A 19,123-nucleotide genomic window follows, 5' to 3' on the forward strand; every position below is an offset into this window, starting at 1 on the left:
AACTTCAAAGAAAAATTCAGTCCATTTGTAATTTGTATTGATGGGCTATATTCAGTCATACACTCTAATAAGTGCTTTAATTTTCAGTGAGTAAAGTGATTTTCATTTTCAGGAAGTAGGGACAAAATTCAGGTGATCATATCCACTCGGGGAAATATTTTTCTGGCTTTTTTGTTTGTTTGCCTTTTTTAATATAAGGTGAAATATGAGATACATGCTCTTAACAGCACTTGCAAGTATTTGGTTAGATTTTTACTGTTAGGCACATGTGAAGGTTTGTTTTCTGCTTCAGAAGATTGTGGTCTAAAAGGCAGCTTAGTTTATTGGAAATGAACAAACATAACTACTTTAATTAAGATATTATTTTTTAAATGACCATATTGATTTTAATGTTGATCTGGAACAAAATAAAACAGAGCTGCCAAATAGACTGCAGGATTGGGTGAAAAACAGTATCCTACGTTTTAAAAATATTTATAACTTCATAGTTGAATAAGGGGAAATTGTACTCTTCAAGGTATTGAAAATATTGTAAAGCAAAACCTTAATGTAATAAAATATATCTAGTGCTAATTTTTAGTAGTGTGTATAATGATTATCAAGTAGTGTGGGAACATTTTCCACTTGAAATGTCACAGTAACAATTGTAAATGCATTTTTATTCAGTTTTAAGTTGTTTTGTGATGTCTTCAGATCACCTGTTGCAAATGGAGCTTTAAAGTAGCTGTCATTGATGTACAAGAATTAATAACTGAAGGCTTTATAGGTATAAATCTCTCTTACAAAATGTAATTATCATTTTGTAATGACAATAAGACACTAGGAACAATATTTTTCTGGAGTATTACTGCACTTTGAAGTTATTTTGTGTTTGGCCTTCAGTTATATGCATATGTTGAAATGTACTACCTTTTCATCTGGGATGGGGAGGGAAGATAACTTTAGTTAGTAAAATGTTGATTTTTATTAAAGTAAGGGAATTTGTGCCACATGAAAAATTAGAAAGAATTAAACCCAGTGTCATGTATAACAATTAACACTTTTTATTGTGCCTTTTATTCATCATGTGCTGTAGAGGTTCCATTGGATTTAAATAAATTTTAGATACCCTGAAAATCACTTTTGAAACAAAAGCAAAATTTCAAGAAGAAATTTCTAAGAAATACGCAAATGTCATCTGTTTACTTCCACATTTCCACAATACATTGTCGTTCCTTTATTATATGCACAACTGATTCCTGTGTGAAATGGTTACAGTAATTATCAGTCAGGGCAGTTTAAATTGCTTGACAAGTTCAGCCCTTTGAAAACCAACATTCTTGGAAAAGTAAACCTTCGTGATGCTTAGAGTCAAATTTCCAGGTTTATTCTCCAAGTCATAAGTTCATTTACTATGGAGAAGAACATCAGGATTCACCTCAAAGGATCTTTGTGTAAATCTTTCTCATTAGCCCTCTGATTTTGTGTAACCACTACACCAAGTGACTAACGTGATTTCTCTTTTTTTGAATCTGTAATTTCTGTATTTTAGTAGCTTTATGATCATGGTTGTGCTACAATTAAAATTAGATTCAGGTTAACATTTCAATCATTAAAATTATTCCATTAATGAGAAATAACTTGCTGATTAATTGCTATTGAGTATCCGTATAGTTAAAGATGGAGGAAGACTTAACTGTAGCTGCTGCCTCCATCTGTCTCAATTATCCAAATAAACTCTCTGCCTGTAATAAGGGGGTAATTTATTCCTAATGTGCAGGTAATATGGCTATATAATCAAACACAGGTCTGGCCTCCCACAACTGTGACCTCAGATACAGCGTTCATTTGTTGGGGGTTTTTCCCAGAAAAAAAGTGGTTGCTGTGGCTGTTTGTTTTCTAGAGGGTTTTGTGCATTGACCCTCATTTGAGGAATTGGTGTGGTATTAATAGCTATCAAGAATATTTACAAATACTAAATACTGCTTCTTATGGTAATTGTCTCATAAAGTTAAATTATTTGTAGGTTATTTTTCATCTAAAATTTTAAAGCCCCATTCAGTTGGGATTTCTGTTTATTGTAAAAATATGTTTATTTGCCTATATGGTTTCATTAGGTGGTAAATGGTAAATTGAAAATGTATGCTTGCTTCTATGGTATACTTTATTTAATATGAACAAAAAAAGGCAAATTCTTACCATACTAGATTTTTTAATATACCACATTACATGAATTTAGAACAACTTTATCTGGTTGTTGAGAAAAATCACTAGTGAATTAAAAAAAAAAATCTAAAAGAACTGCCAGTACCAACAGTGGATATATTTTTGGTTAATTAAAATTGACTAGAGAATCATTGAGCTTGTTTTCTGAGCTTAGGTGAGCTCCAAATCAACAGATTCTGTATATGTGCTGGCTGAATCAGGAAGAAAATATGTGAATGGCAACATGAACTTGGTTATAGGTGTTTCTTCAGTATTGGAAAGCCCTACTATATTTAATTTTTACTGTAACTTCCTAAGACATGAAAGCTTATTTTCTATGTATGTGTTGGTACCAACATCAGTTTATTCTTTCACCCAGTTTCTGTAAAATCTGACAAAATGCTAAACATTTCAAAAATAGGTAGTGCCATAAAACCAGGCAGCTGAGTAGGAAAATTCATACCGTTGCTAGGGCCTTAGTTGAAGGGAAGGCAGAGATTTTTGCTGTCCTTTATTGAGCACTGTATAGGAATTGTAGAGTACAGAGCTGGGGAAACTCAGACTTTGCTAATTTACTGCTCGGAGAATTTGAGTTAGATTATCTAAATTTATAAAAAGATCATAAGAAAAAAGTCACTGCTGTAGAAGCTAGTTCTGGCTGAATTTTATCTCCCTGAATTTAAGCATTTTGACAAGTGTGCAGCTTAATCACTGGCGCTACAAATAAATCATAGTTTCTATATTATGTCCAAATAGAAAGTTATCCATAGTTATCCATGTAAGATAACTTGTGACTTGCCCTAGCAGAAGTATATGAGTTCTTGAAAAATTTTGTAATGAAGGTACAAATATTAATGTAATGAAATAGGTAGGTCAAAAGACAGAAATTAATGCATCCTGTAACAATGCTTCATACTCACATTTAAGTTTAGTGACCCATTCTGTTAGCTTTATTTAAAAATCTTGCAGTCTAAAAATGCAAGATTTAAAAAAAAGGATAAACAGCTTTTAAGAGAGTATAGTGATTATTGTGTAGATTTGCACAATGTTTCTTTGACATAGCTAATGCATAGTATATTGAATCAGTTTTCAGGTTCCAGCTCTCCTGTTAATCATTTTAGAATTACTGGGATATCAGTATTCAATTGCATGAGAAATTCAGTATTTTAACACAGGTCTTCCCAAAGGAAGGATCACAGAAAGCTCACTTGTTTTAGAATGATGAGATTTTTTTCAGAAATTATGGGTAGCTTGTAAGTATTGGAGTTCATCATGATAAAGGCCATTTTTTACATATCTGTTATAAGTGTGTGTGAATGAACGGCTTGAGTGAACCTACCTTAGCATTCTGATTAAGAACATGCTTTTGAAGAAATTGTCCCTTTGTCTCCACCTAACTTTGCTTTGATTTACCTCACATTTACCTCACAGACTACTCTTGGACTGTGTCAGCTGAACTGACAGCAGCTAGTCCTAAGTAAGACTTCTTTTTTCTTCCAAAAAGCAGGACCACAGGCACATGGAGTCTCGTTTCTTCATGGAGTCTTTTTCTTCCCAAAGGGTGGATTCCATTTTTTGCTTGAGCTAGTTTCCTTTCAAGTCCTGAGCTGCACATTGTGGAAGGCTTTTATTGGTAAACTTGTATTTAAATTTTGACCCACAAAGATTAGACATTGAACAGTATAGTTTTATTTTAATCTCATTGAAAACATGAATTGTTTTGATGATAACTGGCAAAAGTAGGTGTATTTCTATATCACTTTTTCAATTCAGTAAGTATATGTATAGATCAAACAATATTTAAGACACCTTGAGTTTATCATAGTTTATCATAAGAGTATACTGTATAATTATGTTAGATTTTTGGTGTGCAATTGGGAATGATACTGGAATTTCTTTGCAAAATGTGTGGCCTTTCATGCTCAGCTGCATTTTCAGTAATGCATAGGCTGTTCCTTAGAAAAAAAAAAAAATTGCAAGGAGAGCTGCGCATACTTGCAAGCTGTATTTGCCTACTTTGACTTGTCTGCTTACCAGAGTGTCCTGTCTAGCTAAAGGGCTTTCTTCAGTTGGCCAAGACAGACTTGCCTATTGTAGGCTGAGATTTTGGGTTAAAAAAATTGGATTTATCAGTTAGAGTTTCTAATGTTATTTGTTGTCTTTTGCATCTTGTCATGGGGTGATACTTGGTTTTGTCTGTACACCGAAAGTAAAACATTAAAATAGAGTTATTACCAACACAATAACTGTCAATTGTGTATGAATTAAGTTTTTTTATCCTCAACCACTGCACAAAGTCAGCAAGAATTGTACTATAAGACTTAGGACTTCTAGAATGAATTTTGGGGTTAGAAGGGAAGAAATCTGGGAGATAGCAGGAAAAATGGAATGAATCCTTGTAATTTAGTTGCTCTCAAATTAACCGATAGGGAGAAAAATTACACATATATTAAGTAATCTGTCAAAGGGAGCTACAAATACTATAAATTGTAGACCCTTACCTGCAGTAATTTTTCTGAGCTGGGAATCTAAAATGTGAATTCAGGTTTCTCCTATGCGTATGAATCTTGTGAATCCAGGATGGAATAACAGCACATAGAAGGTGGCTTGGAGGTTTCTGGCAGCCAGTAAGGCAGCCTGTTTTGTAGACAGGTGTCTTGGAAAAATAGTGACTCTGTAGAAGGAGGAGCAGAAGATGTTAAACTGTGTGTAACAGAAGGTTATTGTTGTAGACAGTGTGATGGCAGTTGTTGGTCTTGCTTGCAGAAGTGAACCATGAAATAGAATTCAGATAATGCCTCATTTTTGCATATTGTAATTTCTTTGCATAAAATTAAGTTGTAATAAATTTTTAGGAACTAATAATCTGCAGATTGTCCTTGCTCATCTCTGCATATTATGTCTTTTCTTATCTGTTAACTATTTTTGATTTATTGAATTTAATGATGGTTGTGTATCCATTTTCTCTTCTCTTAAATATAGTTTGTCTTTACCTGTCCAATGTGTCTGGTTATTCTTAGAATTTTTACTTTCCTAATGAGAGTTTTGTGTACTTTTCTAGATGGGTCAGTCAAAAACTAGTATTTCACTATTGCAAAATATTTAAAATTGATTTCAAAGAAATTATGAAATAGGGATAAACCTCAGATAAGTTATTGGATGAAATAATTTTTTATAGTATTTAGTTTGAAACTGTTTCTACGTCTGTTCATTTCAAGTTTTGGTGTAATGAAGCATGCTCTTTTAACCTAATTGAAAAAGCATTGTTTATTACAGCCCTAACGTTCAGATTTTGATTTGCCCCTGTTTGATCATAGTTTGTATATTCTGTTAGTTTTTATTGTGTTATATTTGCTTACATTCATTTTTTTGTATTAGTAATTGAGTAAGTGTACATTTCATTATGAATGGAATCAAGTCTCACTTTTTCCAAAAGATGTTGGGCTTGTGGCAGCAGCAATCCCTGGACTAAGTAACTTTGATAATCTTAGTGATCCTGCTATTTTGACATATATAAAGGCCACTTCTAGAATTTATTGACAAAATAAGTTTTCAGTCATGTTAAATCAGTTCTCGTGGTAGTTATTTGCTATTTACCAAAGGGGGACATTAAGCTTTTCCTAAACCATCTTAAGTCAGTCCTGTGTCTGTGTTGCTTCACTACTCAGGTGAATACCTTTATTCCAGGCTCTCCTAAAGCTGGAGAACACAAGTATGAAACTATGAGGCTTGTTTCCTAGTGTGAAAACTCCATGGCCTTGCATTGCAAACAGCCTTTTCACTCTTCATTCCAGCAGTGATTGTTAAACTGATCATAATATCCTTTTGTTTTTAACATAAGATCTGAATAGCTTTGTTGCTGGCAGGCATGAGCCTACCAATTTACCTGAAAGTATTCTGCTGATTTTTTATTTGGATAATTGTTTTGCTTTTCCCACTTAATTTCTCCTACCCTTTTTTGATCTTTCTTCATAATCCAACATAACTAGTGGGTAGAGATAGATGCACACATTATTTGAAATAATAATAAAATATTACAACATCATGTTAATCTGTTTCTTCATTTCTGTGATCTTTGTGAATTATACAAATGTGACTTACCTGAAATGTTTTATCTGTCTCCCATCATTACAACATTGCTGATACTGAGAAATGTAACTGGGTCATCTATTATCTATGTTACATTACCCGAAATTTTCCATTTCTTAGTTCAGGGAACAGAGTTTCCCTATGCCAATAAATGGTACAGGTAATTTCACTGATAGCAACGCTTAAGTGCAACTGAGTACATAACTTTTTCCTTGTGTGTCTCTTCATGTTAGCATGGCTGAAGAAGATAGGCATAAGGTTTGTTCTTGGTTCTTAAAAAAATATGGTAATTATCTGTAAAAAATAATTGTGAATAAGATAAGAGATTTGTTTGCAGTCCTTTTCAACACCTTTGAAAATACACAGCTTGGATTACTTTTGTTGTGCTTGGGTGTATGTGTTCCCAGACATTTCTCCTTCCCACTCCATTTTGATGCTGTTCTGACTGGTGGACAGGTCCTTCCACCTGCTGCTCTCACAGAGAGAGGCATAGGTTTTCGGGGCTCTGGCAGTACAATAAAATACTCTCCACTAGGTCTCTTAATACAGACAGAGTTCCATTGTTATTAATAAATGAAAAAAATTGAGAAAATAGAGCAACAGTGATTATGGTGAATTAGCACTGAGGTAGCAAAGTAAAATTTTAGCTACATATTGTGGAGATATAAGCTGTTATGTGGAAATTTTAAAGCTGCTAACTGTAATGCTAGTTCTAAAAATTTCAAAAATTGCTTTGAAATTTTAACAAACAGCATAAAATCCAAAATGTAAAATCCAGTGCTGTTTACTTTAAAATATGCCTTACTATCAATCAAAATAATTTAGTAAAATGTGTTTGCCTATTCATCTTCTTCGCTATAGGTAGTAGCAATAATTAAATTCTTCTTGGAGGTAATACATATTGCTCTCAAAATTTACTTTCCAGTGAATATTAAAAATAATTTTAAAACACTGAATTCTCATAATCTACCTAAAATAAATCTATAATGTGAATAGAAGGGACTACTGCAGTTGAAAAGGATATGAACAGTGATCATCTAGTCCAGCTGCCTGACCCACTTCAGTGCTGACCAAACAATAAAGTGTGTTTTCAAGAGCAGTTTCCAAATTCCTCTTGCACACTGACAGGCTTGGGGCATTGATCACCTCTCTAGGAAGCCTGTTCCAGTGTTTAACCACCATCTTAGTAAAGAAATGCTTCCTGATGTCCAGTCTGAACCTCCCAAGGTGCAACTTTGAACCATTCCTTTGTATCCTCTGACTGGATCTCAGGGACAGAGAGGAGCCTCTCCCTCTCCCCTTCCCATCCTGGGCAATGACAGAGCAATGAGGTCACTCACTCCTTTTCTCCAGATCTGATAAGCTCAGAGTCCTTGCCCCCACTCACAGGACGTTCCTTTGAGCCTTTTCACCAGCTTTTGTTGCCCTCCTCTGGATGCATTCACTTATCTCCACATCTGTCTTAAACTGTGGAGCCCAGAACAGCACACAGCACTCCCAGGATGGCTGCTCCAAAGCTAAATAGAGTGGCATAATCACCCCTTTTGCCCAGCTGGTGCTGATGCTGTGTTTGATCACCCCAGGATGGGGTTTGCCCTCTTGGTTGCCCAGGCACACAGAGCTGACTCACATTGATCCTGCTGGCAGCAGCCCCCTCAGATCCCTCTCTGCAGGGCTGCTCCTGTCCTCAGAAGTCAACAACATTTCCCAATTTCATATCATCAGCAGCTTTGCTAATGGTGCATTTGACTCCTGCATCCAGATCATTGCTGAATGAATGTGTGGAAAAGAACTGTCCCCAGGACTGAGCTCTGAGGAGTACTGCTAGTGGCAGTCACCAGCCAGATGTACTGGCTGATATCACTACAAGCCTTCAGCCAGTTCTTCACCCAACACACTCTGAACCTACTCATTCTACAGAGTTCTGGAGAACTTGTCCAGAGGGATGCTATGAGGGACAGTACCAAAAGCCTTACTAAAATCTAGGAAAACTACATCCACTGCCTTCCCTTTGTCCATGAGGTGGTTGACTCTACACAGAAGGATATGGAACTAGCTAAACAAACCTTTCCCTTTGTGAAGCCATGATGACTCTGCCTGATGATGGCATTGTAAATACATAACTTCCATACTTTTTAATTAAAATATGCAAAGCTTGGTAATGGTTTAATTGCCATGCAGTAATGTGGGATGGTATCTTCACTGAGATTTTGATAGCTTGAAAATTAACATCTCTATACTCAAACAGAAAGACAGATTGATTTAGTAAAAGTTTTAGTGTTATGTCTTTGGCATGTTTTGCTACTGAGCTGAAGAAGCTTTGTTTTTAACTGCTAAGCATGAAGCTTAAAGCGCTCTATTTTTGTTAGAGATGAAGTCAGATTTCCTTTAACACTTCAGAAGAATTTCTGACAGATTTCCATGCAAAGAATTATGAATTGATTTGCATGAATTTCAACTATAAATTTGAACATGCAAAAAAAGTCTAGATGACAAATGGTTATTTAAAGTAACCAGAGAGCTCAAGTCTCTTCTATCAGCTGACACTCATTATCAGTATGAAAATCTGTATTATTTTCAGAAATAAATGTCTGGGCGGTTAGATAATCAGAGCATCAAACAGTGATATTTCCTGACAAAATATTGGCCTATAATTTTCAAATGTTTAAGCACCAGACAACAAAGCTGTCATAAAATAGGTCTAGTGTAATCTTTATATGGAATATCTACATGGCTCTTCTCAATCAAAACCACATGTTGTCTCATTACTTGAACTTTTTCCTCATTTAGAAACTTAGTGCAAGGCCTGAATTTCACCTTTTACATTGTGTAAAGGATCAGAAGAATATTTTATATTCACTGCGCTGGGTTTTTTCTTGTTAGTAACTGATCTTAGCCTTTTAATATGGCATTTTCCTTTTAAAATCTGCAACCTCAAAATAATGAGTTTTAGTACTCTAAGGGAAAAAATTAATAATGAAGAATTGGAAGCATATGTCTGTCTGTCCTGTCTGTCTTACTTTTCCTTTCATGGAGGTTTTTGTCAAGTAACAGGGAGAAAATGGAGGTTGTGCTACTTCTCAACATTGTGGCAATGATAATCTGGTGCCATTGGATGACACTCTCCTTTTATGGAGTTAGACCCCTAGGAAAATTCAGGCTTGATCATTACCTTGGTTGTGAGATTCTACGTCAGTACTTGTCAGGATTGTTTAAATGTTATTTAAATGTTTGTCCTTCTGTACATAGAGATCTGAATTAATTGTTTGGCACCTTGTGCTTTCATCAAGTATGCTTTTTAAAGCAAAGAAAAGAGAATTATACAGCTCTTTGCAAAGCACTATAATACTTGGATACTTACATGAAACAGAAAATCTTCTAAGGATGCTGTGAATAGCCTTGTAAAACAGCACACAGTTTTTTTCACTCAGAGCTGTCTTTCTACCTTGAAAAATGTTTTTTAAAAGCTTGGATTTAAAGCTATGTGATTTGTGAGAGACAGGGATACTTTGCAAATTTTAATTTTTTAAAAGTTTTATGTGTTGTTTTAAATGAGAGAATAATGCAGCTTTTGGATATTAGTTTCATGCTTGGGATAACTTTTAAAGGAAAATTTTACATCTCATGCAGTTTACTGTAATGTAACAAATTTCATTTATGTATTTGCATGCCTGATGGCTGTTACAAGATAGTTCTCCAAGATAGGTTTGCATGCTTTTTATGAGTATGTGTGTCTCACATTAAAAATTACTGAGTATGTTTTCTTTTTTTATTAGTACCTCTGTCAAATGACTTGACTTCTTTCATGGTCCTGCTCAGTCATTAATAAAGAGCATGTTTTTATAGTACAGAACAAATATGTAGGTCTGTTAGAGCATAATCAGCCTGTATGCTGGCTTTGTTTAACTTGCTGATTGTATCCTCCAGTTTCTCAATTCTACTGTTTTCACTCTTTTTAAACTAGTGGCCTGTTACGATTGTCAGTTTTGTCCAGGCAATTTTCATTTTTCCATCTTTAAAATGGACAGACAAGTTTTTTGTCTTATCATACTTGATATTTAACATGGAAACAAACACTTTGAATATATTGGTAAAGTATTTTTCATATAGTATGGAGTTCATTAAAATTTAACTCCCTTGTAGATTTTGCATGGGTATGCACTGTCACTGTGCTGAAGAAAGGACTGCAGTTAAAATTGTAAGGAGAAGTTGAGCATCACATGTCCATTGACAGAAATCATGCTGCAAGATACTATTTCATCAGCCACTGATGTTTACATATTCATTTTTAATTTTTCCTATACAACTTTATATGGAAGTAGCATCTTAGAATACTTTGAAAACATTCATTTACATCTGCATTAAAAAAAGGCAACTAAAAAAACTAACAAAGCCCCCAAACTAAACTGTGTATGAAAATTGCTAGCATTCTTTAAAGACTCATTCTTAACTCATCATAGAAAGGCATGATATCCTCCAGTCTGATATTTTACAGGTGTATGTGAAAGTACTGTTTATATTGTGAGTATATATACTCATTGATAATTTTCTTTTGTTTAATTGAATAGCTACAAAAAAATCACCTATAGAAACGATATAATTTCATTGAATAAGATTTATAAACATGCTCTCTTTCAGATATCTTTCTCTTTAAAAAAAATCAATTACACTTTTAGTTTTATTTAGAATGAAGGGCTCACCCTCATCTTTAACATAATATATAAAATAAGCTTTTACTGCCTCCTCTTCTGTACTGGTTAGTTTTAGAAAACTTTTTACCACTCCCCAATTAATTTGTCAAGAGAAAATATTAATATGAACCCGTCAACATCTGTTGAAACAATTATCGTAAATGTAGAAAAGGAAATTAATCAGAACAACAAATGCTCTTGAAAGGAAGGAAATTTTGTTTAAGGGTCTTGGGGCAGCTTTAATTCAGTTCCGTTGTTCCCCAGCAGTGTAGGACATGCAGTCCTATTTTTGATGTTTATCATCAGTTGCTGCATAGAATATTTGGACCCACTGAGCTCTCTTAACTTGGCAGATAAATAAAGAGGAAATTCTGAGATACATAGGGGGAAAAATACTGTATTAACCTTAAAAGCTCTATTGCTTATGTGAATTATGTTGCTAATTATGAAAGCTTATTTCAATGAATGTATGCAACTAAAATCAACATAAATTATTAAGGATATAAAACTAATAAAGTAGTTTATGTGATTAATTTTTTGTTTTCAATATTTGGCTTATTTCTTATATCCATTAATTGATCATATTTCTTTTTCCTAGCTTTATGCTTTAAGCTGTAAGTCCACAGTAATAGGTATACTATTTAAAGCCTCCTTGACCCCTTGCATTCTTATTTCAATAACAGGTGGAAAAAGTCTAATTAGACTTCATAGTTCTCCATTTGGTAACTGAAAATAAATTTTTGTTTTCTTCTGAAGTGGAATGCAAGAAACAAATAGTTATAAACCAGTTCTTATACTGGATTTACAGCTTTACCCACAGGCCATTTTCGTTTTGTTCTCTCCCTGCACACCCCACTGCCCATCGTCATTTGCCAGTCGATAAATGGGGTCAGTGACTGCAAAAAGGTCAGGTTAAGAAGTGAAAATTTCCATGAGGTAGCTTGCAGATAACTTGAGGTAACTTGAAAAAGGTTGGTGCAGGATGAATGAGGTGTCCTGCTGCATGTAGTAGGAGACAGGCTCCTATCCTACTCCTACTAAGGAGTAGGCTTTCAGACTCCCTGAAAGAGTCATAAAAGAAGCAGTTTATCTTAACAGCCCAATCCTTCAGATTCTTGTTGGCTACAGACTTAGGAGAGAAAACTTGAGAATAAACCTTCCCCTTGGGTTGTATAGCTGCATAATCCTTAGGGTTTTTTTAGTACTGATTTTTTATTTTTGAAAATATCACAGACTTAAAGTTCTGTTTCCCAGGTCATAAAACATATTGTCTCCATACAAAGCAAGATGTAAGACTTGTTCTACCAATTTTTTTTCCTTCCTCTGAGAACTCATTTTTGTTATTTGTTACTTGACAAGATTACCAGCATCTATAAACTAGAATAAATAAATAAATAAATACATGACAGTCCTAGAAGAAATCACTAATTATGTAGTAATGTAGATGTAAAGGCACATGGAGAGATTGTTCAGTTCCAATCTTCTTAAAGCGGGAGTAAGGTCAAACATAGATTGAGTTGCAGTTGGCTTTATCCAACCTATCTTGGGAAATCTTCCAGTGATAAAAGTTACCTGTTTTCCCTGGGCAACATGTTCTGGTGTTTAGATGCTCTCAGTGAAAATAATTTGTGTCCAACTCAAATTTCCCTCATTAGACTGGGGGACAAGAGACACTTGTCTTGTCAGCCTGCAGACCTCAGGCACCTTTCTCCCTGACTGTCTCTGTTTCACATTGAAAAGTCCCACTTCTACTAAGCTCTTCCTTGAAGAGAAGCTGTGTTATACCTTTTGATCTTTTTTGAAATTATCAAAATGAAAACATTGAAGATATTTTTCAGATCTATTTTTTTGGTAGTCCCATCCTTGATCTAACATTATGTTACAGATCAGCCATAAAAAACTTTGAAGTTTATTTTTTTTAAGCAGTAGTTTTATTTTAGTCTCCTTGTTTAATGTTTCAGATCTTGTGTAAAGATCTAAGTTAATCTTTTGCTCTGTTCCATAGTGAATTATTTCATGCATTAACTGTTAAAAGGGTTTTTGTCTTTGGTTTTATATATTTTGTTTAGATTTGTTTTGTGTGCCTACTGTGACTTTACATTAGCAGTTACCTGTTGGAGGGTTTACCTCAAATCTTAAGTCATGATTTTGCATGCCACTTATATAGGCTGAAAAAGATATCATTTCCCATGGACATCTTATCATACTTCTAAATATTTTCAGTCTCAGTCCTTCCATTAAAAAGGTTCATTGGTGAGCAAATTAATATGTGCAGAAAACTGAACCTCATGGTTTATGAATTCATATAGCACCTTTCACAATACAGTAGTCCTGATGACTTCCCATAGCTGGTACATATTCTGTTTTTGAAATTGTTGTGTTTGAAAATTAATTCAGTTAATTATTCAAAAAATAGTTTGAATGTTATTTTCTCTATATAGTACTGTGCAATTGAAGTTATATTTGAGACGCTACTAATGCTGCTTTAACACAACCACCAAATTACATAGACACTTTTTTAAAGGAGTATGATTTTAGACTGTATATTAGACAAATAATGACTTTCCTGAGAAACAGATACTGTGATGTTGCTACTAACTCCTATGACTTGAAATTCAGTGAAAAAAGACAAATAAGAGAAATAAAATAAAACAGTAAGAGAAAAAAATTCTGATTCTAACATTTCTATTTCTCCCATCTCATGTACTTCACTGATTTGCAAAGGGACAGAAGTATTATTTAGAGGCTAGAGGAATCCTGTAAAAATCCTCAAGCCTAGTTTTTCAAAGACTTTTTACAAAGTCTTTCTGTCACTTTGTGCTTAAGTTTTGGGAAAATTCTCATCTCCCTTCTACCAAGTTTCTGCTTTGTCTTTTATTTTAGTACCTTCTTTTTAAATCATGTCTTTTCATCCCATGAAATAATCCAATTATTGTATTTAATTTTATTTATAGTCCTTGTATAAAGACACAGAAGCATTTGTTTCAATATACATTTGATTCTCCTTTGAGTTGGAAGCATCTTCAGATTACTTTGCTGTCTATCGTTTGAGAGTTGCCAGTCTGTTTTCCCCTGTGATTCCCCTGAGGTTATGCAGTTACAGCTTCAGCCAGTCTGTCAGCCCAAATCATGTGCTGTTTGAGACCTTTTAGTTTTTCCACAGTGTTTACCTTCCTCATTTTCCTATAGCCACTTTAATTCTGGTTTTGATTTTCATTCAGATGGAGCTCATCTCTGCTATATAGTTTCATCCTATTCTTAGTTAATGAATCTGAACCCTGGTCATGTTGATATTTTGGCAGGTGCACACTGAGGCTTTTTGCCCTGCTCTGTTAATTGCTGTGCATGTTAGAAAACATTTCAAATAATATATTCATATTTCATGCATTTAGTATGTGCCAAGAGGACAGCTGGTCATGGGTCATAGAAAAAAAACGAAAAATACACATTATTTCACTGTCTGGCAATCTCTTTTCATAGAGGCATAGGTTATGCCTTTGCCTCTAAGGTCAGTTAATCATCTTGCCTTTTTCTTTGGATTTAACAATGAGGGCTCTTGGTGGTCTTCTTTTTGGACTTACAGCAGACCTGCTACATCTGTTTTTTTCCTTTACTTTGACATCTCACTTTATATAAACTAAGTGGCTTTTAAGTAGTTGATAATTATATATGGACTGTGCATCTCTCTCTATTTAAATTCTTAACCTGCTTGGATTTATCATCTTGCTTGGCTGATTAGCAATGTAATGCATTTATGGTAAGGCTTTTGGTTTTGATGGTCTCCTTTCCACGAGGTTGAATTCCTAAGCTACATACTGCCCTGTAACTTCATCTTATAGAACCACAAATTACAAATACAGTCCCTCCTCCTAGTCCTGTAACATTACCTTTGGACTACCTTTTTTATTTTGTAAGTTATAAATTAAGGGATCAAAATACTAGAATCATTAGACTAATTGGGGGTTACTTGCAAGGCACTTTACAAAAAATAACTAGGTTCTATCTATTATTTTTGTCTCTTCAACCAGTCACTACCTGACTTTGTAAGCCAAACTAGACTTTAGATCTGATCTCTGTCAGCTTTTTCTGCAGTTATGTTCCAAAGACCTGGTCTTTTTAATGAAGATTTTCTATTTATACTATCACAATAAAAAACAAACTAGAACTATTTCAAGCATCAGAATATGTAGGCACACTTATTTCTTTTCCAGACAAATTCTCATTTATGAGAACATTTCAATTTTTTCGACAATATATAGAAAAAAGTTGGGCATTCGCTAAGGTATGTAATTTGTAGTTAGTCTTTGAGGGGTTTTTCTAACATAGTTCTTATGTTCCTCTTTGTTTTCTCATGCCCTGAAATGTGTGTTATCATTAATGAACTTTTCATATGTTAAAATTTTAACTTCAAGCTTCCTGAGTGATGTGCTAACCCATTGGGTAAGTATTTGGTCTCTTTTTCCTCTTTTGTATATCAGAACTGGTTTATTCTTCCTTTTCTTGGTTTTTTTTGGCTTACTCTTCAAAAAAGAATTTGAACCAAATTGCAGTGAAATGTTTTTCCCTATTTTTGGATGGTTTCTCTTTCTTGACGGTGTTTCTCTGCACTGTGGGTGTTTTCGGATTTTTTTGAGGCATTATTTTTCTTCTAGAGGTTGTGAATGAATACCTCCCTGTAGTGTAAGTTTTTTCTTTGTGTGGATGTACTTCAAAGAATGCATTTTATTTCTCTGGTTTTAGTTTGCTTTCTTTTTTTTTCTGTTAGGCCCGGCGCAAAGAGGTTTTTATCCAGGAGCGATATGGAAGATTTAATCTGAGCGACCCATTTCTGGCTCTGCAGAGAGACTTTGAGGCAGGTGCTGGTGATAAAGAAAAGAAGCCAATATGCATGAACCCTCTGTCCATTTTAGAAGCTGTTATGGCTCACTGCAGGAAAATGCAAGAAAGAATGTCAGCTCAGTTGGCTGCTGCTGAAAACAGACAAAAGAAGGTATCCTGCTGTTGACTTTTTCCTTTTCCCTCTGCTGATTTGTTCTTTCATGTTAGATTTTTAATTTGCATCTTTGTCATGATTAACATTACAAGTGTTAAAATGTTGCCACTTAATTTTCATATAGGGTGAGGTGCTGGTTTTCTGGTGATATTTTGTATGCACACTTCATTTGTTCTGTGATTTTAGCTCTATTTATGGAAAAAAATTAAATATAACTGGAACAAGTTGATACAGTGGATATATAAGTAGATAGCTCAGTGTGAACTGAGCATCATCACAAGATATTTTTAAACCAATAGTGTTGAAGCCTTAAGAGCCTATTTTCATTCTAACCTGAATAAAGTAAATTATTTATTTTATTTTTATATTCAGTGGCTCTATTTATTAAATCAGCAAAAATGTTTCATGCCTCTAAAAATACTTTTTTTGCATATTTAGAACATTTACTGTAAAAAGAAAATAATTTTGGAACAATTGCATAGCAGGGAAAAGTGCCAGATTGAAGCTAAAACAATGTCATTTTGAAAGTGAATGATTGGTTTGTGACATGTATTTCACCAGTATGTAAGCCATACATTTCTTAAACATAGCTAAATATGAATATGTTGGGGAGGGGTTTCTGAGAGGAAAGAGATATAATAGTCATGTAAAGTACTAATCTGGATGAAGTATTTTTGAATAAATAGAAAAAAAATGCTCATTCTCACAGCATGTAAGATGAATAGAATGTCTTCTACTACTGTGATAACAGGTTTTTGGTGACAGTTTTACACTGACTTAAAAACCCCCAAACAACAAACAGGCTAAAACAATTGGCATAAAATTGATTTTGGCAATGATTGCTCTTTGGGTAAAAACATGCATGCAAAAGTGCTGGAAGTTGCTGGAAATACAGATTTAAATTAAACATTTAAACAGCAAACATTTTGTTGTTACTTTAGCTCTGTTGTTTAGTTTAGTTTAAGCATCATTGCTCTGTTAAGACTTCAGGAAAACAGATTAAAAAAAGGATATCACTATGTCTTCAGACAGTTCAACGAGTAATGAACTATTATATGTACCTCGCACTTGTTTCTGAGAACTCTTAAGTATTAATTTTCTTTCTCATAAGCTTTTTCAGTAAATATTAAAACAGGTAAGGGCAAGCAAGCTTACTTGTTCTGACTGAAAAAGGATATTGGGGGAAACCCTGACATATCTGCCAGGACAGGAGAATCAGTTCCTTGTTTCAGTGCATGGCCACAAGTCTCTTATTGTACCTAAATTCTTCATTTATCTCTGGCTTTGATTATATGGACAAATGCATGCACCTAAGATGGGCTCAGATATTAAGAATATATCAGTATATTAATATGAATATTCAAATTTTATCCCTTTTTTGTCCTTTTGTTTACCAAAGTCTCTATCTGTTTGTACAGGAAAGGATGCTTTCGTCTTTTGCTTCCTAGAGGAATACATGAGCTTTTTTTTCTTTAAATCTTAATTTTAAGGCTTTGAAAACAAACTACATGGTGTTGAGCAGCTGTGTGCATGGCTGTCTACTGAATTACACTTTCCTCTTCTAAGCTCCATCAGAAATGCTATTTGTACAAGACACTCCTAAACTCCTTGGGTTTGTGGCAGCAGATGATGTATCTCTAAAACATCTCCGTTCATTCACAAACCTTTCATTCAGTGCTTTACTTTCCCTCCATTCCACATTTTTCTGTCTGTTCTTCATCTCTCAAATCCTTCTGTTGAAGAGGGTAATGAAGGTGCTTTGAGGGACTTCAAAAAATGTTTGACAAGGTAGGCTGCCAGAGTGTAAGAAAAAAAAAAAACAGCCTAGGTAAATGTAACCTAAATACAAGCCAGCTGCAGTCCCTCCCTCCAAGAGTGGTTCCTCCTTCCCTAAATGTGTGATGCTTCTACCTTTGTGTTTGGAATTGGTTCACTGTCCCAATATAAATAATGAAGTCTGTGTACAGCTGTGTTTATTTTCTCTGGGTATTACTGAACTTTAAACAGACTCAGAGTGGACTCTTGTTATGGGGGGGACTTAATATCTGTGAATATAATCACCTCAAAAGTATTCTATGAAAAAAATTTTCATTTGATCACAAAAAACAAGGCATAAAAATATACCAGCACGTAGAAAAATCAAGGAGGTGCACAAAGGACTGTAAGGCTTACCATATACAAACATCTCACTCTCAGATGTCCTCTGCTTTGTGTTAAGTCTCCATCCTCTTCCATCTCTTTGAATGCTTTTCTTGGAGCTGCTGTGAAAATTAATTTTGAGTTTTCCTGGGAACACAAAACAGATCATCAAAATGACAGTTCTTGATTTGTTGAGAGTTTGCAGAGGAGTTAGTATTGGGATGCATGCTCAAAGAAAGGCAAGCGTGGGTTGAAAAAGGCCTGTTGGTGTAATTTATTTTAACCTTCTGCTTAAAGCAGATTATCATCATCATCAGTACATCTGGTCATCTGTGAATTTGTCTTGCTTAGTCATGAAAACCCCCAGGAATAGCAATACTGCATATTTTCTGCACTGGTGTCCCTGTGAAGAATTTTGTCTGAGACTGAGCCTCTCAAAGGGCAAGTTATCTTTTCTGTAACCTTTTATTATGGAGCCCCACCTGCCATTACTAAGATGAATTTTACTTTTGTCATCACTGTAAGGACCTTTCAAAAGGATGTTGCTGTTAGATTATCTCTCTGTCTGCTTTTCACTAAACTATACAAGCCAAGCTTCCTCAACATTTTCTTACAAGGTGTGCTGTCTCTCACTTCTGAAGGCCTTTGCTGGTTAGTTGTTTGTGGGATACTATATTTTTTCTCAGTATCCTTTTTTACTCCTTTTCAAATCCTTCTAGGACTCATTTCCAGATGTTTATATTACTGATATGATACAGTGTAAGCATATAGTATGTTTTGCAAAAATCAGGTTCTAGTTAGTTTGTAAACTCATAAATAATTGCAGCTAGTTCCAAATCTGTCATCTCAAGGGAAAAATACCATGTAAATATTCAGAGGCTTTTCCCTTTTTGAGATGATGCAGCCAAAAGAACAAGAGGGAGGGAGAGAGAGACATAGGAGACAATGAGAAAATAATGCTGCTTTTGTATATTGAAATCAAGTAGAGGATTTACATTTATATTAGGGAGCCATCCTTTACATGCAA

The 19,123-nt window shown here is 34.5% G+C and overlaps 1 protein-coding gene across 3 annotated transcripts in view; it reads left to right on the top strand.

The window, feature by feature from the left end:
• Positions 1–19,123, top strand: part of CTTNBP2 (cortactin binding protein 2) — a 77,309-nt gene that overhangs the window by 12,835 nt on the left and 45,351 nt on the right. For all 3 annotated transcript variants that reach the window (XM_050986745.1, XM_030237830.2, XM_050986738.1), the window contains exon 3: positions 15,730–15,954. In XM_050986745.1, the coding sequence (XP_050842702.1) occupies positions 15,730–15,954 (225 nt within the window). The remainder of the gene's footprint in view (positions 1–15,729; positions 15,955–19,123) is intronic.

This window comes from Serinus canaria, chromosome 1A (genome assembly GCF_022539315.1).
Source record: "Serinus canaria isolate serCan28SL12 chromosome 1A, serCan2020, whole genome shotgun sequence".
NCBI lineage: Eukaryota > Metazoa > Chordata > Aves > Passeriformes > Fringillidae > Serinus > Serinus canaria.